The 23,640-nt window shown below is 40.1% G+C and overlaps 1 protein-coding gene across 1 annotated transcript in view; it reads right to left on the bottom strand.

Annotated features, from left to right (window-relative positions):
- Positions 1-23,640, bottom strand: part of kcnd3 (potassium voltage-gated channel, Shal-related subfamily, member 3) — a 144,924-nt gene that overhangs the window by 120,263 nt on the left and 1,021 nt on the right. Inside the window, exon 2 of the mRNA XM_042492007.1 lies at positions 22,334-23,513. Within this exon, the coding sequence (XP_042347941.1) occupies positions 22,334-23,436 (1,103 nt within the window). The 5' untranslated portion in view covers positions 23,437-23,513. The remainder of the gene's footprint in view (positions 1-22,333; positions 23,514-23,640) is intronic.

Raw genomic sequence — 23,640 nt, 5'->3', positions numbered from 1 at the left:
CCTTGGGTTACCACGGAAACACAAACAGCCGAGCAGCAGATGACATGGTTAAAAATATGACAAGTGATACCAAGATCACACCTCATGTTCAGGTGCGCTTTTTGACTGCCATGTGTGTAATGGCGTGTTACAGTGTATATTCTGCACAACGCTGTGCGTTAGAGTTTCGCTGTATGAATGTGAAGAGGGTGGGGGGGGGGGGGGGGGCCGAAGCAGAGGGATGTGTTGAGAAAAGGGGAGATAATAGAAGGGATTGGAGGTGGTGGAGAGGGAGGGGCTGATGATGGGAGTGTGGATGGTTTCTTTTTTTAGCCTGCATGTGTGATATATGCCAATAGGTGTTCAAGCCACAGTGTAAGAGAAGCTTCGGCAGGCTATGATACGCCGATTCTGTGCATTCTCACATTTGAGAGTCATCACTGAAATGGTAACTTTGTCTGCTATCATTAAATTGCATTTTTTTAGAGATAAAACTACCATAACTAAAATAATTACAGTCCATTTTTCAGATGAGTGACTAAAGATAACTGTTGCCCCTAATATTTTCCTTTCCTGCCAGGAGCCGAAGGTGCCGAAAGCCTCCATAAAACCAAGTAAATTGAATGTGCTGAAATTAAATTGAGTGCACTATGGAAGCAGCAGAAAGAAAAAAAATCATATCACAATGAAATCAAATCAGGATTATATCCATAAAGCCATTCAATCACTCGTTAATCCCAAAATGATTGGGCTCTGGAAGAAAAGACACAGAGCTACACACACACATACATCAGAGATGGATTAACTGACATCAATCAATAAATCCCAATCGTGGCGCAATATCAAAACATCCCAACAGTGACAGATTCAGACAATTTCCAAAACACCATGCTAAATGAAATAAAGCATTTCAAAGTTAGGACACTATCATGAGTGATTGCACAGACAAAGTCAGGTCAACGGTGGCCAAATTACCACGCAATTTTTACATGTGGCCTCCTTTTCTGTGATACATCTTTGTTTGTGAAGCCGCAGTGCAGGGGCCACAATCACTTATTGGATTATATGGCTATCACATCAATCACCCTGTGCTGTGACTGGCCTCCACTTACTACAGCATTTATCTGATCATCCTCTCATAAATGGCCTGATGAATTGCACTGTCCTCTGACTTAGGTCTAATCGTAATTGCATCTGTCTACAATGGAGACTGTCTCTTGTCCCTTTCTGGCTCCGTCTATCTGAATCATTATCTGGAGGGGGTCGAGCACAAACAACAAAACTGAGCTTGACTGGCAGGGGCAGAAACATTCAGACAAAATTATCAGCATGCATTGTCAGTAATGTACCATTGCAATTTGAATATTCTGAGTGTAACATAAAATAACAAGAGTAATGGTCATCAGCCAAGCTGGTGGTTCTGTGAGGGTGCACATCAGCACACTGATATGCTTGCAACAATGACTGTGTACAAAGATGGACAATGCATCTCCACTTTCTCTCATGGTACAAAAATGTAATCAAAATATCTCAAATTCAAGTGCTGCCATTTGGAGCTGGTGATGTCATTTGGAGTTTCCGCCCAAATATCCACCTGAGCAATCTTGAGCAGCTTCATTGATTGCAAACATACTGATTGACACATATAGCTATGAATCATAACATCAAGCCCCCTCTTTTACCATCACATAGCTGATTAAAATCAGACTTATCAAAAAACAAACATGAACAAACATCAGGGTGATAAGAACTTCCCATATCCCATCTAGGTTTTGGCTTTCATTCATCAGCGTCAATCTCTATTACATCATACAGTCTATGGCTTACATTGAAAATGCTAACATGCTGTATTTTAGCAAGTATATTGTTTACCAGGTTCACCAAGTTAGATAGCATGCTATCATTTTCTAACTAAACAAGATCTGCAACTGAGATGGTGATGACAGGGATGACATTTGTTTTGCAGGTATTTGGTCAAAACCAACATTAGACGCACATTGAAATTTTGACCTGCTGATGGGGGTCATCACAGTAATAACAATTCATCTTAAGCTTGAATGATTGTACCATATTTCATTGTGAACCATCCAGTAGCTGAGACATTTCTCACAAAACCACAGATGAGATACTCATGGTAGCGCAAGGTGAGAAGCCAGGGGTTCACCACTTCCATGAGGATTAATACTCTGGGAACCATGAATGTTTGCACCAAATCTCATAGCAATCAATCCAGTAGTTGCTGAGATATTTCATTCTGGGCCAAAGTAATGTAACAACCGATGGACACTGTCATCAAGAGACCTAAACTGCTGCTAGTGTAGCTAGAAGTTGTCATATTTATTTTTTAGGTACGGACCCTCAGTATGCATACAAAAATAGGCCTCATTCCCAATGTGTCAACACCCCTGGGTCTTGTTGGGCTGCAGACATCTGGTATAATTACTGCAGCCTTGTTTTGTTCATTAATTTAGTGTCCACACTGGTGGGGGGCACATGAAGATTAGAAGGCAATAATGACCAAGAAGGCTAAAAATAGCAGTAATAAAACCTTTGAGCACAACAATTTTGTCTACAGTCTATAAACAATCAAGCACAGGAGAAAGAAAGTAAGGGTTTAGAAGCTTTTTTACTCTGGTTATAAATAAAGGGTAGGATGTAAACAAATAAAATAAAACTGAGGGGAAAGTAGTTGTAGGAGCCAAAAATGCAGTTGTATTGGACTAAAAATCATATTATTGTTTCAGTTCATGGGTTAAAAAACATTTAGAAATCATTTGTTTAAAAGGTATTTAAAAATAATATTTACAGTATTTACAAGTGAATGCATTTTGTTTTATGTTTACATTAAGGACTAATTTTGGACACCATATTGAAATGAACGTGATAAAAATTTACATGGATAAAAGAATGAGGTCTAATTATAACTGTTTTGTTTGGAGTAGTTTTGCATTGTATTTCTTTTTTTCACCTTCTCGTGTGATCACAGACAAGATATTGTAAGACAGAGTGGAGAGTGGAGCAGAACAGTTTTTGACCTTTTAATAGCTGTCAATTTCTTTTAATTTAGTCTCTTTTTTATCTTTATGTGGAATATTTTTTATGTTGACGGACCATCTGTATCACCTGCAAAGTTGAAGTAAACAGTCATCTTTATCGAGTGATTCGGTGGATTTATTTCAAGTGAATGTGAGAGTCGATAGAGCGTCCAGCTTATGCTTCATTCATTTGGACCCTACAGTAGTCATTTCTGCAAAGCCACACATCATCTGATATTTTTGAACAAACACAGACGATTTGATAGTCTGTGATGGCAGGCAAATAATTTGACTAGACAGGCCAAGCAGTCTCTGTACACTGTGGAGTCTGAGGGTTTTTTCACCATCTTGAAACACCTAGAATTTCTGCAGGATCTGCAGAGGATATCCTAATCACTTTGAATCTGCTTCTCTAACTTTATCTTTGCATGCATAAACACATACATACAAATGCCTGTATACATGCACACTCAGACAGGTACACGTGCACGAACATGCACACATTTGGAACACTAAACCCCTCAATAGCAGCCATCTGTGAATTTATAAAAGCATTTGGCCAGGTTCTTGGTATCAGTCTGCTTGTCCATGGGGCCTGGCTCAAATCTGTTACTGTTTCCCAGCATGCCTTCTGTATAGAACACACATCAATGACCTCTCGGCTGGAGACTGGAGCACAGGCCAAGTTTGCGACTGCTGCTCTACAGGAAAAAGGAAAAACACACAGACACATACAAACACAGAGACATCCACTTTTCTCTCTGCTCTGTCTTCCCTATAAATTTTAGTTTATTCCCTGAACATCTTTCCCCTTTCTGCTTCAGTATCTCTCTCTTCTAGTTTAATGGCCAATGGACTAAACTCCACAACTTCATCTAGGCAACTTTTTGTTCCTTAACACTTTCTTTGTGTCCTCTTTGAGTTAAAGCACAGGGCACATGGGTCAATGGCTAAAGATGAACCGCAATATGAAGAAACACGAGATCTAACATTTACAAGTCTTCAAGGGAGGTGTAAGTTCTGCTCTAGCTGTTTGGAAATGCCATAAGAGAGAAAGAGGTATCAGAAGAACTGAAAGTTGAAATGTGCGATTCACAATCCAACTGCCGCTAATTATAGCAGCACAGGCCTCATCTGCATCTGTTTAAAAGTCACAGCTCCCCCGCGGTACAGCTCGAACATAACCAACACAGAAACACTGTCTCCACACTTCTGGAGTTGTGAGGTATGTGTTGTCTCACTCAGCCTCTAAATTGCTCCTCTCTCTTGATGACAATTTGCTTTTGACTTTCTGGCTCATGACTACATACCCACTGAATCGCATGATTGGAGTAGCGCTCATGGAGATACAGAGGGGAGAGCGTCCAGAGGCGTGAGCGGCCACATTTCAGCCGGCCAAGGGGAACTATTGGAAAGCTGTTGCTCCACTTACAGCCACCTGCTGCCGGCCTGGTCCACCTGGCCTGGGATCATCCGTTATGGTCCAAAGCACTTGACCACAGCATCCATCACAGCTGTCTGATCTATATCCACCCATTAGGCTGCCGCTATCATCACTGTCCAACACTAATTAGCCACATTGGTGAGGTGAGTGGGTAGAACCTGAATTGCATAGATAATTCCCACAGGATGGTGCTTCTGTTTTAGTGACGCAGACAACTCACTCAGCATGCAAGGTGTTGGTTGTAGAAGAGGGAAGCAGAGTGCTGCACGAACTGTAAAGTAAAGGGATGATGGAGTGTTCAGGGTTTGTGTATTTCTCATGAGTATCTCTCAAACGATGCAAGACTTTTCAAATCTAAAGTCTATGAGCCATGTTAGACTGCTTGTGAGAGTTGAGTGGTAAAAGGGAAAACACGTATTTGGAAATCATGGAATGGCATTTTCATTACTGTCATGTGACCTTGTCACTAGGAAGAATTAACTTGCTGCATTTTTGCTATGCAGCAATGACAAGACATAGTCAGCAGATCTTGAAGAAATAGTGTCATCTGCATATGAAAAAACTTTAAGTTTATTTTTATATTTCCCCATCTTATCTTTCACAGACTAATGTTATTAGTGTCATTGTTTTTATGATAGGTAATATTATCCCATTTCGTTTTGGTGTGCCTTGGGGAAAATCTACCAATTTTGACACAAACATGGGGAATGAAATTAAAAAAAACTGACTTCTTTTTTCATATGCAGATGACACTATTTCTTCAAGATCTGCTGACTATGTCTTGTCATTGCTGCATAGCAAAAAACTACTACTACTATAAACAATAATAATAATAATAATAATAATAAATCAAATCAATAATCTTTATTTATATAGCACCTTTCAAGCTTAAGCACAAAGTGCTTCCAAATAAAAAGGTTTACAGACTAAAATAAATGTCTGATACCCATACAAATAATAACATAACAATGTGGACAAAGTTGTGTAAGCTCAAATCAGAAGTAAGGTCGTCTTTTCTGCATCAGATTGTTGTGAATAGTTTGACAGCAGATAAGCAGCAGTTTCCTCTGAAACCTGAGTACTTTTTTGGCTATTAATTGGATCTGCTGATTTAAATTGTGTCAGTAGACTCAAGTTAAAAAAAAACAGATATTTATCAATCCTTCAAAATTCTTTGTTGTTTTGTTGTTGTTCTCTTTGTTTTATATGGTTTTCTTCACTTTTCCTCACTTCCTTTTAGTGTAAAATTTAAAGGTTTCTTTTTAACATTTCTATTTTCTTTGTATGAAAAAATATACATCTGCCCTGTACATCTATGATTTAAATGAAAAAAAATAATAATAATAACACTAGCCTATAAAATTGTTATGAAACTCTAAGGTGGAGGTCAACCAAAGTCGGACTTTTAAAAGTTGACTTAATAATGATATTTTAGCTGATTAACTGGCCTATATTGTACATTCAGTGATTTTGTCCCCAAGTGACTGGTGGAGGCTGCGCAGCCAAAGGCTATCGAACGGAAGTGCTACTGATAACGATAGTTTTTACAATGTCCTATCAAAGGTAATCACTTGGCCAAACCAATAAATCAGTCAACCTTTTCTCCAAAGGAATAATGATTCGCTGGCAGTAGCAGCTGTTGGACTAATCCGGTAGTGATGTGCAGCCATCATCTTGTGGCAGTACAGCAGTGACTAACTACATTTATGTTAGACTCCTCCTCCAGTGACCTACAAAATCATTTTAAATGATACAGTATACTGCCATTAAATCTAAGGGAGATTTAAAGTTAACAAATACTGGATACTGCCTTTACATACTGCGCGTAATTAGCAGTGACAAATTCACAGTTCATTTTCATTCCACCAGAGCAGCTGAGGGAAAATTTTTATAACCTTTATAGAAGTACAGGCTCTGCTAAATCTTTTTCCACCCATTACCAAAAACAATTTCTGAAATGTGACAACCCTCTGAAATGCAATTAGTTTACGCTCTTGTTGTTCCTACATATTTGCATTATTATGTTTCACAGAACCCAAGTTCAGACCAATGGGCTTAATATGCCATCATACTTCACCCCTCTCCTCCTCATCCCTCGCTTTTGTAATATTAATAAAGAGCAGCAGATAATTTTCTCTTTCACCTCACAAACATGCTGGGAGACGAGATTCCCCCGCTGTGTGTCTACACAATGCCGAAGGCTATTGAGCGTAGAGCACAAACTCTGCTAAATTAATTGTAATAGAACCTGCTTTGAGTGTTGTGCCTGTGTACTGCAGCTCTGCAGGTTCAAAGTCGGTGTGAGAGAGAGAGAGAAAGAGAGAGGAGAGAGACAAAAAGAAAGGAAAGAGATTATATACAGGCTTTTTTGTGAGGAAATATTCTGCTTTTAAAAACATAATTAAGAATTTTCAAAACGTTGTCCCTACATCATCAACATTACTTCATAGGTGGAGAGAAAAGACAAATGAGGTGCAGAGGCAGTGACGGGACAAGTATAAGACTAAAGTTATAAAGGAAAACAGAAAAAAGGAAAGAGATAAAGGAGCTGACCGATAAAGTGAGATTGCATTTAAGATTACATATGCAACTGAGGCTTTTAGTATTTCGCTGCTAAACTAAATGTCTTCATATCTATGAAAAATGACATTTAAACTAAAAAGATTTATGAAACAAAATGAACACGCCTTTATAAAGATACTAGAATAAAGAGAGGTAAAATCAGGTTTCTATATACACACTTTAGCAGATTAGATTTTCCCTGAAACATTTATTTCATGCTTTGACTTCATGTAGTCTTTAACAAATGCAGCCCGGAAATACAAATTACTTTTGAGCAGAGACTGAATGTTATAACCCCATTTCCTCACACTCAAACTGCCCACATTTGTACATTTGTACACATATGTACATTTGACAGCATCATATATCACGGATAGACCTCGTCTATATTACACACTGCATCTGGACATGGAGGTTATGTCCTATCCACCAACCCTCTGCAGTGAAACAAAATCAATTTGCTCACGCTGCACATGTGTTCAATTGTCCCTCATGTGTAAGATTGAAGCGTATTGTTCATGTATATGATACCAAGGTTATGGACCGTCTCCCCTCAACAGCTAAACTGTTTTCCATATAGTGCATTCAACATGATTTGTTACCCACAGTAAACTGATAGCGCCGATGATTCGCATGCCTAGAAGTGCTTCTAAATCTGTTTTGCATATCATCTGAAGAACTGGATGGACTTTTAAGCTCTTTGCTTTGAGCAGGTCATTGATGTGGTGTTAATTCAATGCTAATAAGATTAAAACATACTGTAATGCAGATTGTCTCCAGTGAAATGAGGCTAGTGAAAATCCTTTGAGGAGACTTCTTATTGAGCGGCAGTGGACCATGGCCTCGGTCCTCACAGGGCAGAGAGGTTGAAGATGGGTTACGCACGAGAGGGGTTCGGAAATTGAATTAATATTGCCACAAGTCAACCTTTGAAGGGAAAAAAGGCTTACTGAAATCTATTAATGGTGTTAGTCCATGAATTGACTTTTATGCTCTTCCCAGTGCTTGGCGCTGTCAGATGGCACATGGCAGGATTAATCCCTCAGCATGAGTAATCCCCTAAAGACATCTGGATCAAAAAAAAGTTGATTCCTAGCTTTGTGAAGGACACATCCTACAGTACATCCATCCACTGACATGAGAATGAAAGTAGAGAACTCTAATATACTATGAGTACCAGGCACAATGTTTAACCATTACACGAGTAAGCTTTTTTTATTAACCCACAGCAAATCAAGTGTCAGGACGAGGAATCCAGTAAGATCATCCTCAGTGAAGCCTGTCAGGGTGGAGAAGAGAGGAAAAGACAACCGACACACACATAGACACACACACACACACACACAGACACACACACACACCAAAGCAGAGGGAACAGCTCCAGAGACAAGCATTAATCCCCACAGATTTAGTGTAGCAGAACAATTGCTTTTGTCACCCTGGGTAATCAGCACAGAACACAGTTTATGAATTACAGTACACTCAGAAACACGCAGACACAGATAGTGTGGGTGTGTGACAGAAAATGCATGTATGTCAGTGCAAAATAAATGGAACAATGACGTCTACCTGTTCAAAAAGCCTTGGCTGCGAGTCTGGGAAGATTAATCAGAGCCATTCAGACAGCGTTTATCACATTCTCTACAGGGAAATGAGAGGCGATTTATTTCTATAACTTGGCCTACATATATGGAGAACTATCACTCACATTCACTTCAGTCACTCATTATCCACTCTGTAATGAGCGTGTCTGCCCGGTGGACACAATACTGTCTAATCCATAATTGTTTACATTCTAGTGTTTGTTCACAGCCAGCTAAATCAAGGGCCACTCCACAGATGACGACAATAATGCATTGCAATGTGATGACGTAATCGTCCTCTTACATCAGCCTTTTCTTTATGAGACATGGTTAAATCAAACCGAGAAGCAGTTTACCTGTTTTGACAATTTAAACAGGTACATGCCCTTTTTCTTGTTTTGAGAGATTCTGGTATATATTCAGCACCTTGTTTGCATTTTATTGTCATTTTTTACTGCACTTCCCTGGAAGCAAATTAACCACACTACTGAGCTTGGATTGATTGATCAGTCTGGAATTGTGACATGAAACAAAGGTTTCTTGGTTAAAATAAAAAACAAACTAATGAGCCCAGCGGGGGGGCTCGATTAGTCAATCAGCACCACAGGTGGAAGTAACATTGTTGTCAAGGTGTTATCAAGCACCACGCTGGGATCATTGAGAAGCGGTGATATATACAAGATACATACATAGATGCTATTATTCTAAATTAACATATCTATTATAGCTTGTTTTACTTTTACTTTACTCTCCCCTCCACTCTTAAAACCCTGGCAAAACTGGTATACTGGCATGGCTATGTATCAGTGTGGATTAAAAATGATGTTAGATTAAGGTGAATACGTTATTTTCTAGTGATTGGTTAGGTACAACTGAATCCTCCTCCCCCACTGATATCAGTTAGAGTGGATGAAATGTCAGACTGAAAATGGAAATGAGTGCAACGGGTTGACAGTTCTGTCTGATATCAGGCAATTATTTAACAGGTGGCTGTAGAAATAGGGAATAACCTGCCACAGAAGCAAGGGGGTTAATGAATTACAGGAATGTAATGCATCTTTTTGCAACAGGAAATACAAGTAGCCCAAATGCGCGTTAGACTCTGGAGCTATTTAAGCCTATAGCAGTACTCTGAGGCTGTTTGAGGCAAAGTGGTGCTTTGCGCTAAATGCTGACGTCAACATACTGACATTCTCACAGTGACAATAAAATTACGCTGATGTTTAGCATGTTCAGCATCTTAGTTTAGCATGTTAGCGTAATCATTTTTGCTGATTAGCAGTACTAAACTCAGCTGAAGCTGAAAGGGATTTAATCAAAGTAAAATTTTGACCTCATGATTGTGCAAGATGTGAAATTGGGATAACCAAAGTTAGTTGACTTCATCCTCTGGGGACTACGATGTCCATAAATTCTTTGGCAATCCAATTTTTGCAATATTTTAGTCTAGACCAAAGTGGCTGACAACTGACCAGCTCATCAACACTGCCAGCCCTACAGCAACGCCGCAAGCACAGCTAAAAAATGCAAAGCCAAAACATGAGCCTTAATATATCTGCAAAGACAAGGTCATCCCTCTTACACAACAAACAATAAGAAGGGTCGAGTTCAGGGTTTGGTGTGGTGGGTTTTTAAATTAGTGGGAAGCTGCCATTAGATGTCCAGGATGTTGCTAAAAACCCTGGAAACTGATAATCACTGACTCATTTTCAGGCTCCTCACTGAGAGCCTGCTGGTAATTGAATTGGAGGAGTGGGCACAAGTGTGGTGGGCTTGGAGCTGAAGGCAATCAGCTGTGACAGACAGTGTGTGAGAGAGAGAGAGAGAGAGAGAGAGAGAGAGAGAGAGTGAGTGAGAGAGAGACAGTTTCTATGATGAAATGTTCACATGTCTGACTTACTGTTTTTTTTATCCTCAACACCTTGAGCATCACTCCAATCACTTTTCTCAGTTAGTTGCGATGAAGTACATCAGGACACAGTGTCCTATGACAGGGCAGCATTTGCATGCATGGCACGTCAATGATGAATAAGAGGGTGGCAAAACAAAGCACATGCTTGAAATACCTCACTGAAAGACCCTCCTTGTCAATTACCCTTCACAGTCACATTGGCCACAACAAACTCCCCCCCTTGGCTGACAGGTGGCCAGGTAAATGCATTTTGCAAAAGCTTGAAAGGCTTGGCGCTCGATATCTCTTTTCAAAAAATGGGCAACCATCCAGATCTCTGCATGAAAAGGGGGGTGAAATACATACCAGCAACAAAACAGAGGGGGCTGAGTGAGCATCTAGCAGAGCTGAAAAGAATCATTTCAGTGGCAGATTTTGCAAGGCAGACTGGGGTGCAATATTGACTATGTGACCTCAAACACAACAACACAAGCAGCAGGTAACAGCTCTACTACTTAGTATATTCCTTTTTTTGCCATGTTTAATCTGCTTTTATTTAGTCTTCATATAGAGGTTATGGACTGTTTGCAGATATCTTGAGGTTCTTGGACCAATTTTCAGCTGCCGTACAAATGGAGCTGTTGTAATCAAGGACAAATAAAAGTAAAGGTAAGGATCGGTGCAAAATCTTTGTAAGCCACCTACTCTGTAGCAGCTCTGCTGCTACTAGACCAAATATGAACAATATTAGCCCAATCCATAATTCAGCACTAAAAATTTTAAATTTGTTGCTAATGTTAAAAATGGCCAGGAGGTAGTCATGCTAGCAGCATAGCTAGATGAAGGACAATGTCAATATGTCAGTCCACCATTTTGGAGCTATGTTCACATTACAAGCAAATGTCGCCAAAATACGATTTTTTGTTTTTTCTGCTCTAATGTGACACACATCTAATTTTTGTCAACACAGAATCTGATTATTTCCAATCAGATTTGGGTCATTTTTATATGCGGTCTTAAATTTGATGCATATCTGATCACTGGCTGTGCTTATGTTGGAATTCATGTGTCTTTTTTTTTGTCATCATTTTTCCACTTAAAACTTGACTGAGCGGGTGCAGATCACTCACCACACACACTGTCAGAGCGGTTCATTGACACTACAGACAGCTGCCTCAATCGCCAGCCAATAGAGCCCAACAGCCAGATGCTTTATGACGTGTACAGCTTGCCTCCATGCCGTGACAGCGTTCTCGTGAGGCACTAAAAGCGATATTTAAATGTAGCCCTGGACATCCTAAAGAGCTGGAAAAACAGTTCCTCTGTGACACCCTCCACATCACTGCCCCACCACTCTTGACTCCTATTCTGGCTGCAGCCACACCTCCCTCTCCACAGAGCCACCAGCAATAAGTGCTAATAGAGCTAGTGGACTGAAAGCTCATTTAAGTCCAATATCCTAAAGACAAATGCTTATTTGTCCAAATGGCCATTTCTCTGAAAATACATTGCACACTCCCCCAAACAGAAAAGCGTGGCTAATTATTATGCAGAATGACACTGGCAGACATTTCTACTATGGCGATTACTCATGAGAAGAAGCTTGCACCTGTATGTCATTAATTATTCCCTCCAATCCCTCTTTTGCAAATGTGATATTTTTGTTTTGAACTATTTATTATATTTGCCCTATTTGCCCTATTCTATTCTTTTGCTGCACAACAGAAAAAAATACTTACACTTGTCGTAACACTTAAGTCGGTGCTTGTGCCTTGTCATGTATGCCTTGCTTTAATTGTAATTTTAGTACTTTTATCAAGTCCTTACCTATTTTTTATACTGTTTCTATAATTGTTTGCTTACATCGGGGGTCTGTGGGAAATGGCATTTCATACCAATCTGGGCTGCATTTATATGGCAGAATTGATAATAAAGTTGACTTTGACCTGCTGTTCCAGCGCATATGTGTGTGCCGTTATTGGTTACATGTGAGGAGTTTCAGGGAAGAGATCCGATCACACTGATGTCAGAGACAGGTCACTGCAAACATGGATGTGAAGAGTTCAGGCGGAAAGCTCACATCTGGGGAAATAATTTGAATTGAGCATTAAGCCCTGTAATGCGAATGTAGCCTTGCTCAGGTTTTGGATGGATTGCCATAAAATTTTGTTCAGCTGTTAATGATCTTCAGGGAGTAAATCCTACTGACTCTGATTATCCCCTGACTTTTCATCTAGTTCCATTATCAGGGCAAAATGTCATCTGGTTGTACTCCAGTACCATCATATAAATAAAACTGCATCCAATTATTTAAAATTTGAGATTACAGAAGAAACATTTATTTAAAAAACAATCAATCAAAAAAACAAATTTGATTCAAACAACTGACGCTGATAAAATGCAGTTTTAGAGTTTAAGTCCATCTAGGCTTTGGGGTTGGTGCCATTTTTCTTAAGCTAAATGAGCTCCCTGTTCACTAACTCATTTAACACTGTGCCGTAAGTTATTTATATTTTAATTCAGGTGCAACAATTAAACACACAGTTTAGATTTGTGATACCTGCCCCTGTTCTCTGATGCGTCTGACCACCAGGTAATGGATTCAGCATGTCCCTCCATAATCGAGGCAGATGTAAGTTACATTCACTGGTATGAGCAGAAACATGAAAATACTGTGAGTTATTGCTGTGTACCTAGAAACCACAGACCTGGAAAATTACTTTAGTGATTTTTTCCGCCTTTATAACAACCTCAATAAAGTCACAATTCAGCGGCCAAAGACATTAAACTTAACGTGGAGGCATAATTACTTTAGCAAGGTACACTGAGTTAGAGAACAGAACATACTAACATGCAAACATTTGCCTTCACAGTGGGAAACAAACACCAAACACATCGAAGAAAACGTCAAAATAGGCATGCACACAAACATGTACACGCAGCCTCGGGATAGACATCAGTTCAAAAGGAAACAAGAAAAAGAAGGACGGTTAGAGGTAGTTAATCATGTAGAGAAAGTCAAAGAAAAAACACAAGTCTACAGCCATGCAGCTCTGTTAGTCTGTAATCTATCATTCATCACCCGAGATGGATGAAAGAAGAAAACTATGGTATTCCTATATTCCTATATTCCTATCCAGCTCTATATTGACCCAAGCTGTGCTTAGAACTGAATGCTCCTGGCAAATGCTACATTAAAGATGGACAATAACAATAACATATCAATATTGTGATACATATTTCAATATGGGTTGGCATTTGGTTAGCATAATATTGATATGTATGATACATGTTGTCTTTTCAAGTCTTTCAAGCTTTACTTACAATGCTAGAACTGTTAGTGATAGAATTTTTTCAACATATTTGAGTGTTTTAGCTGAAAAAAGAAGAGTAATTGTAATCATACCGTGAAAATCTCATAGCATTGCAATCCTATTGTGTTTGCATTGAAATATGAACCCTACAGTCTGCTGCTGGGTCAAAAAGTTTGCTTTCAGTCGTCTCTGTGGCAGCTGCTTCGCTTATGTGATCCACTGGTCTGATGATCTCTCCGGTCGATACGACCACGAACTAATAGACTATTAAATCCTCCACTCCGCGACTCAAACTAAATTGCACCGAGAAAAAATAAAACAGCAAAAACTTGGGAATTTACAGAATGATCACTAAGGGGTCACACACTTATGACATGATATAATGTGATGGAAGATTTCTATCCCTCTTGCCCACCACTTTTAACATTCAAGTTAACTAAATCTGGCAGACATCAGTTTAGCAGTTTTGGATGCACTGCATCATATCAGTTTTGGGCTTTTGGTAATTCAGTCAACAGGATTCACCATCTGGAGACAAAATGTCTGCACCAAGTTTCATCTGACTGTCAAGATCTTAGTCTGGAGCAAACAGAATGACTGATTGAGCGATGTTGCGAAGCCCAGAGCCACACTAGAAACACACCGAAGACACCAAGGTGTGAGGGGTGAAAAGGGACTGACTCTTCTATTTTGTGGCCTCTTTTCTGTTGTTTTTTTCTTTACTAGTGCTGGAGAGGGGAATAGGGGTCAGAGGGCCAGGTGAGAGGCAGCAGCACGGAGCGCATTGTCTCCTTACGTCCCTCTACTCGGGGAGGAGACTGAGGTAGAGAGGGTGAGGAAAGACAAATTGCAGGAGAATAACAGCTGGGAGGTCAAAGTCCAGATTCACTTTTTCCAAATACATACTTTTGTGTGTATATGTGTGTCCATCATAAAGAATTGGCCAGTTCAGCTGGAGGTCAGTGCTGTACAGAAACCATTTTGAGGCTAAAGAGGACTGCAGATGTTACTGAGCTTTTTAATACACTCACACTCCCTCTAGTTTCACTCAGCCAGTGAGAGGTGACAAAGATTTTATACAGAAATATGACTAAGAAAAATGAGAAAATCTGTTAAATCCACCTTTTATTAGGAATTTGGATCTCTGTCAGTGTGAAGAAGTAATTAATCCATAATTCATGACAAGCACTGAGATATTAAAATGAAGTTACAAAGCCTCTCTAGTCTCTTTACTGTTATTTACAGTTTGCAGACTTGGCTGGATCCCTGCCAAATGACAATTGTACCATAGCTTTTGTTGGTTGTACGCTATTGCAAAAAAAAAGAAACAAAAAAGGAAAAAAACAACAACAAAACAACACTACAATGAAATACAAAAAGCAAGACTGCAGGCCAACAGAGCACAGAGAAAGCCTCTGGACAGTATGTCAGGAAGTGGACTCTCTGACCCATCACTTTCTGTGCATTAATGGTACCTTAATGTAGACTCAAGATTATACTTCTGGCTACAGATCACATGTAATGAAACATTTTCTGGATATGGAACAAATATATGATGCCATTGAGCCCAAAAAAGACTTTTTACATCATAGACTTTACTTAACATAGACTTAACATTATTAAGAGTCATCTGTAAGGACACTATATGCTTAGCTTTAAACTGGTTAGTTAAGCACACACTCTAACTCTTCAGCACCACAAGCACTTGTGGTCAGCTAATCACTGGCTGCCTTAACTGATGGTGCTGTCTCCATTATAAATACTGAGAAGTATTGTAAGTTGCTCCGGAAAAGACTGTCTGCCAAATGCTGGGACTGTAAATGTAAATGTTCCCTGGAATATCTCCATATATCAACCCCATGAGTAAATCCCTTAAAACCCATGATAATAACTCTTACTATCTTAATGAATAATTAGTCTTGATTTAATGAAGAAATCATTGAAGGGGAAAGAAATAATTTGATTTGGTTCAGTGTATGAACTGGAGTGCTCTGACTGTACACACACAGTGGATTATTTGCATTTCAATGTGCTATATTTCAGTATGGTGTCTAAATAAGGCGAATTCTCTCATCTCACATTTCTTACATGTTACATTTACAGTAGTCGTGACACTGAGCCAATTAACTTACACTGCCGTGCTCTGTATGCGGGTCATGCACTCGTGTTCTCCTGTCATTATGCAAACTCAAAATAAGTCTTAATTGATATGAGTAAAGGTCAGCTGACCACTAATCCTGACCTTTAAAAGAGAAGGTTGAAAACAGACCTGAAGTTAAATCGACACGGACAAATTACTTCCTGAACTGCTCTCATAAATCCAAGATAAGGGGTCAGTGACATTACATTTAGGTGCTATCTTTCATTCATATCCTTATCACCTGTTCCAATTAGTAGCACTAACAATGGCCGCCACATTTCTCTCTACTGCAAAAAATCAATATTCACTCATCTGCATTGATCATCATTTTTCGCAAGCTGTTGGCTCCAAAATAAATACTCTATAAATCAGTGCTCGATGACAATGAGTTGTGAAAGGGGGTGGAGACAAAGGTACACAAAGAAGGCCACAAATGCCAATTTAAGTACACTAGTGTGTGTACACACACACACACACACACACACACACATATTGTCTACATGCACACGTAACCCATTCACCACAGCAACAAACAGTGTACGTCAAAGATCTTGCGTGGTTGTCTGGGTAACAGAGAGCAGTGTATTGATCTTTGAGGAGCAATGATCAAAAGAAGCTGGTCTTTGATAAGGATATTAATCATACTCAGGCAGGGCTATGCTAATGACTACAACACAACCAAACACTCCGAGTCTCATCAATACTTTATCAAATGGAACGGCCTAATGAGTCTGCAAAGACGACGAGATGCATAGAGAACAGCTGGAGTGTTTTGTTACATGTAATAAGAGTGCATTCAGAGCGCACTGGAACAAGTGGGTTTTGACTGCTCAAACAAATTTACTCTTTATATTATAAAGGTAAAGGCCTTGTAAATTGACTGCAAGGCAACAAATGCTAATTATCTAGAATTGACTGTAAAAAAAGAAGTGGATGTAGCCTCTTTTATGTCACAGTTCGTGGAGTAACATTTTGAAGCCTTGATTTTGGCATTTAGGTTGTCGCCATCTTAGGCTTTTTTACATTAAGTGTGACCATAATTAACGAAATAAACATAAAAGTTGTACTAAAGAAGACTTGAATCTCCAAACTGAGACCATAAACTCATGGAAAAATGTTTACTGAGGTAATAAATCATGTGAGAAGTCAATTTCTCACACACTTACATATAATCGGACATATTTTTGAAACCAGTGGAGTCTAGGTCTGTTCTTAATACCATTTTTGTGGCTTCGAAGCTTCACTGATAAATACCCATACACAGTCTAAGCTTCAACAAGATGCGACAACCCCCAGGGGTGGGGTAATAGTAATCAATCATATTCATTTACGCGAAGCAATCAATCACTCAAACACAACCCGACTTTAGTTAGACTTGCCGCTGCATGTGTGTATATGTGAGAGAGTGATAGAGAGAAGGAAGAAAAGGTCGACTATTACATGCAATATTTAGAGAAAACAACAGTGTAGTGCAACTTAATTATTTTTTCTATCAACTGAATGGAGGATCCTTTGATTTAGTCTTGGGTGTCTAGGTTGGGTGGGTTTTGTGCTTTGTTTCTTTTTTTTGTTTTGTTATGTGTATTTGTTTGTTTGTTTGTTTGTTTTTTCCCTTTTTTCTATTGTCTTATTTTTAGCACAGAGGCATTTTCAGAAATTAAGTTCATATTTAAATAGACTTTAAAAAAAACAAGCAATTTATTTCCTTCTATTAAACAGGCAATGCTTTTCCAGTTATCTATATGGATAAAATGAGTTTCATAAGTGCTGCAACAGTCAGTGAAAAAGTAAGGTACAGGTAGAGGAATATCTCACTCCTATATGCTGAATTAGCATGTTAATGACTATAATGTCATTATGAAAAAAAAAGCCTGTTATTCCAAACATAACACATTTGACTGACTGTGACTCATTGCGACAAAAAAAGGTGATATGTTAAGATACGCCACTTCAATACTTTTAATTGCTTTTTTTCTCTGTTTTAGATAGTTCAGATATTGTATTAAAAATTTGCTATTGAATTTAGAGGTGCAACTGCAATAACATCTTAGACTCACTATCACTAAAGATAGGCCATTAAAGCAATTTGGTCCCAGTGCTAAACGTAAACAAAAGTTCTCCAAACAAGATCATGATGAATAAATACAATAAAACAAAACTAAAAGTCTTGTTAGCAACCTTTACAAAGTTAACTTTACAACCTAACTGCTGAACTGGGATCACGTCAGACCAAGTCATTTTCTTGAGTCTCTTTCAGTGTGAATAAAGACATTGACTACATTAGGGTCTAGATGGACCCGTAATGAAAAGCTGAGGTTTAGCAATTGCCTCTCTGCCAACCAGCCAGGCAGCAGTTTAGTATTCAGGATCAACAAATATGACAAATGCTCAAAATTATTATCACTCAAAGGTCAAAATCAATTTGTTTAACAACCTAGGGGACAAAATCCCTCATAGGTCCTATTGCCTAAATGTCTCTGATTTAACTAAAGCCTTACCACTGTGTGCCTACATGCCCCTCATTTGCTGGATTTGAGCTAAGCTTTTTAGCTCTGCTGTAGAGTGAGCACAGGGCTCTAAGGACGGCAGTGTTGGTTGGTGGCTCACTAACTTGCATGGGTGGTTAAACCTCTTTTTGTCCAGTTGGTCATAAGAAGCAGCAAAGCCTCTGGGGGTCTGTCTTGGAGGATTTTAGAGTTCTTGTTTGTACCAAATTCACTTTATACCAAAATATGCTCCCTGCATTTTGTCTTGCTGCAGATATAACTAATAAGTCAGATGGAATAAACAAACATCTGATTGTGTATTTTCCTCTCTCTTTAATTTTCTCCCTCTACTCTCAGCCAAGACTCAATTCCCCTTCTTTTCTGACATGCTGTTATCATTTAAACAACTTCCACTTCTGGGAAGAAAGAGGAGCGCTGAACTTGAAAAAGCTATTCACCTGGTATTTCATTGCCCATTGTTGAAGGGGGATTATGGATTCTGACTGAGGCCGGATTAAAGTCAGATAAACAAAACACTCAAAAAGCCACAGCGAGCAAAGCAGCATGTATGAGGAACAGATAGGGCACAGTTGATGCTGAATGTCAGAGTTAATGAGCACGTGTCTGCTAGGGGTGGGAATCATGATACTGTGGTCACGATATAATATTACTGCCATTTTTAATGTTTGGCGATATGTTGAGTGTTCTGATAACTTATTGCTTTATGTTGCAAGTTATTGCCTTTTTTAAATCTGCAAATTAATAAAAAAAAACTTTTCAATTGCTGTGTAATCTAAGGGAAAGCTTTGAGTCTGTAAATCTCATTTTCATTACACCAACATGTATCTAGTGGTTTGAAAAAGCAATAGGGCTTGGACAGTATGTCATATTTCATGCCTTCATATACCCTCCAAAACTTTTATCAGGGTAAACGGTATATGACTGTAAGTATGCAGCGTTAACTCATTCAAACTCGACAGGAACAGAATAAAACTCAACAAAAACTTCTTGGTTACTCTTGATAGTAAGTCCACTGTTCCAACAATCACAAGCTGTGGTTCGTTTAGAACAAATCCTTAAATGATCGAGTTAGACTTAAAAAAAAAAACATGCTGTTATTTCCCATGGTCTCTGCTCTTGATGGCTGCCAAGTGTTTACAGTCCTGTAACTTATCCTTCCGCCACTAGCTGTCATGGTGTCTTTCAGATCAGCTGTCCATTCCACCAGTAGACCCCAGACACTGAGCTATGGTGGTGCGTGCTGTGCACTTCATACAATGAGTTAAATAGAAAGAGGAGTGCCTGCATTTAGGACGGTATAGAAAAACATACCATGAGGATTTCTTGGTATACCATAATACCGTGATGCTGTGATACTGTTATACTGCCCAAACCTAAAAGCAATTTATTGTATTACTGTAGTAGGCTACCAAATGTTTGATTTGTATTTTTGATATTCAACTAAAATTCAAGAAACTTGTGCTCCAGAAAAGGATAAGCACTCAATGAAGATCCTAGGGTCACTGATCAGCAGTTATGACTTAAATATAAAGGCCAGAGAACAGTAATAGAAAAGAAAGAAAGAGGAAACAGAGTCAGGGTGGCAGGTTTGAACGGACTAAAAACCACCCCCGCCGGATCGGGCTGAAAGATTACTGATTTCTATTAAAAAACAAATACATAGTGTCTATGTATTGATACAATATAACCATGCAAAATAGTGCAAAACTATGCTGTATCGATTTTTTCCCCCACCCCTGATGTGTGCATCTAAACACACTATCTGACAGACACACACACACACACACACACACACACACACACACACACAACTGTCTTTCTCTGAGTGAAGCACAAACACCAGGGCTAAAGCTCACAAGTTGGCGGTAAATTAAACATGAGAGTGCAGATGATATGAGTATCTCCACAAGGAGAACAAAGCAGAACACACTCGGAACAGCGCAACACTAAGCCCTGAGGCACCTAGACAGGAAGACAAGAAGTCAAGAAAAACATTGTCTGTGGGAACTGGCTTTCATCTTATTTAGTCAGATGAGTATGAGTTGCTGCACAGCAGAGAGTGAAGATATCTATCTGAAGATTTCAATGCAAATTAAAGAAGAAAAATAGAAAAAAACTTAAATATGGTGTTTGCACATCTAAAACCACATTAACTGGAAACATGCTTACCCCATCTAAAGGAAAACCCACATGAAAGGTCTTTTAGCGTGCATACAAATGGAGATTCACAGCTTTATTTGTCTTTATGTAATAAATGCACAAAGCCAGATATTGTCTGTGTGTGTATTGTTTGTTTGTGTGTGTTTATGACGTAAACAAGGAGCAGAGACCAGAATGTCAGGCAGGTTTACATTAGTCAGCAGATGCAGTGGGCCACATCATTAGTCACTTTGACACCCACTTCTGGCCCCTGCTTTATTGATGAGGCCAAGCTCAACAACTACCCCCCTCTTCATACACAAACAGATACATGCTCAACACACATACCCTCCTCTTTTACCGTCCTACTGTAAACGCAACAGGAGACCAATCCAGTGTCTCAGGTCTCACTGAGAGATTACAGGCTAGCATGGACAGCAAAGCAAACTGCTGCATCTGCACAAAATTAACAGACAACAGAGCTGAGAATTTCATGCTTTTTGCCACAATTCAGCAGCTATTCATCTGTCCACAAACGAAAAACAAGCGATCCAGAATCAAACATCTGCTCAACACCAGTTCTTCTGGGCAGGTTGTGAATGGCGGGGCACAATGACAGGGTGCCAAGTGTGTCACAGCAATGAGCTCAGAGCCATTTATGGCCTCCATGACTCTGACATTTAGCAGGATGCTGCAATTTGTCAGCCTCTCAGTCTGACTCACACATCCACAACAGGGGACGCTCATGAAACACATTACCATTAGGCCTAATAGTGCTGCATCACGGAAGTGTGTGTGTGTGTGTGTGTGTTTGTGTGTGTTGGCACAGTGTAAAATTAATGATGTATATGTGGGTCCCCTCACTTTACGGCTGGTGGAAATATATGATGACATAAAAAAGGGAGAAAAATTATCAAAATGCTCCTAGTGTTCATCTTAACTCAATCAAAGCAGATTCATGACATTGTAAAAACAAACAGTAACAACAGCCCCGGGCTGCAGGTTAATTGGGCATTCAGTGAATAATGAAAACATGTATGCCTTTAAAAAAATGTGTTAATAACAATAATTATCTTTTATCCAAATGCAAATAACTGAACCCTCTCACTTGCCTCTTAAAATGGAGATTTGATATTCTGCATCAGAGCCTCTGTACCAAGAGGCACTTAATTTTTGAGGCCAGCAACTAGTGTAACACATAAAGAGCAAGTGAAGGAGGAGGAGGGCTCTCAAAATGCGAAGTCACTATTTCAGTTCATCCTGAACTGAAAGAGCATTAGTGCTAACCAAAGGGCATGTAAGAGATAAAAGTAATGATATAATTCCTATCCAGTGTTTTTGTTTCACTTAGATGCTTTCCCCGTTTCTCGACAATCTCCTGCTTCTCTCTGTCCCTGTAATCTGTGATGTGTAAAGGGCATGCACTGGCATGGCCATTACTGGGAGAGAACATCCTGATGGCCGCTCTTTCCCCAGAAGAATACAGTCAGTTCTTAAAGCAGCAGACACAGGCTGGAAAGTGCTCTGTAGTCGTGTATCATTATGCATGAAGTTTGTCTTGGAAAGGGGGGCACTGACTTTTGAAGCAGTTGTAGGTTTTTAGGCCACAGAGTCAGATGCAGATTTCAAGTGGAATCATTGTCAAACATTTACCCACACAAGACAGACCCAACTGAAAATACACACTTTCACACATAGCACTCGCAACCAAATAAAAGAGGTGTCTGCTCTGCTCTTACCCGAGTGTTGTCATAGTAACAATGGTGTACCAGAAGGAGGCTGGGATGCTGGTGAATTTGCTGGAGCTTGAACCCTTCTCTGCGTAGAACATGACGGTAGCAAAGATAATTATGGCCATGGTGAGGGAGAAGAGCAGGAAGCCCAGCTCAGAAGCACAGCTCTTTAGCGTGTAGCCCAGGATGCGCAGGCCCTGCGAGTGACGGGAGAACTTAAAGATACGGAACACGCGGAAAACACGGAGCGTCACAAATGCGCCGCTCACGTCCTCGTTGTCAGTCATCACCAGGCCAATGTAGTAGGGCAAGATGGCCACCACGTCGATAATGCTCATGACGGACCTCATGAAGCGGTAGCGGCTAGGTGCAGCAAACAAGCGCATTAGGTACTCCACGGTGAAGATCATGACGCAGGCCGTGTCCATGCAGAAAAAGGCCACGGTGTAGCGCTCACCACATGGCACTTCCTTCTGGTTGGGCACTGTGCCACAGGGCACCGTCTCCACCACATTGGTGATGACGGAGACGGCAATAAAGAAGCCAGTGACATAGTAGAAGACAAGGGCCATGGTGGAAGTGTGGGGGTTCTCAAAAGCCCGCCACATGGTCTCCCTGAAGGTCATGTTGGGCAGCTTTGCGTCCTTGTTGTCCTCCTGGTCATCCATTAGACGCTCCGCATTCTCCCTTTTCCTGTCCTTGTACTCTTCGTAGCAGCAGTCGCCAATGATCTCTGGGACGATGCCAAAGAATGCCAACTCCTCATCATAGGACGAGATGCACTCATAGCGTGGATAGTGGAGCTTGCCAGTGCGGTAGAAGTTGAGCACGCTGCGGAACACGTCAGGATCTCGGTCAAAGAAGTACTCCTTGGTCTCCTCATTGTAGAAGAACTCCTTTTCAGAGCTCCCCAGCAGGGTGTCTGGATAGCGGTCCAGCGTGTTCCTCCAGGTCTGGAAGCGCCGTCCACTGACATTAAGAATGATTAGCTCATCCTGACGCTTGTTCTTCTCAGTGGGCGCCACTGGCATGGGCAAATTGGCCACGGGCATCCAGCCGATCGCTGCCGCCCGTGCAAAGGGAAGCCATGCCGCTACTCCCGCTGCCATGTTGTGTCCGGCTTGGGGCGTAGGGGGGAACAAGTCCAGCACCTTCACAACCAGCTTGCCTTCAGCTCATTCACCACCTAAAAGGGAAGAGAGCAAGAGTTTGTGAGGATGGGAAGGACAGGACCGCTTATTTGATCATGACGGGAGAGTCAAAGCAAAGTAAGGATGAAGATTTAAGATAAACAAATGTTACAGATGTGGGAG

The sequence above is a fragment of the Plectropomus leopardus genome, chromosome 8 (genome assembly GCF_008729295.1).
Source record: "Plectropomus leopardus isolate mb chromosome 8, YSFRI_Pleo_2.0, whole genome shotgun sequence".
Lineage (NCBI taxonomy): Eukaryota > Metazoa > Chordata > Actinopteri > Perciformes > Serranidae > Plectropomus > Plectropomus leopardus.
This window is presented reverse-complemented; position numbering and strand designations above follow the sequence as displayed.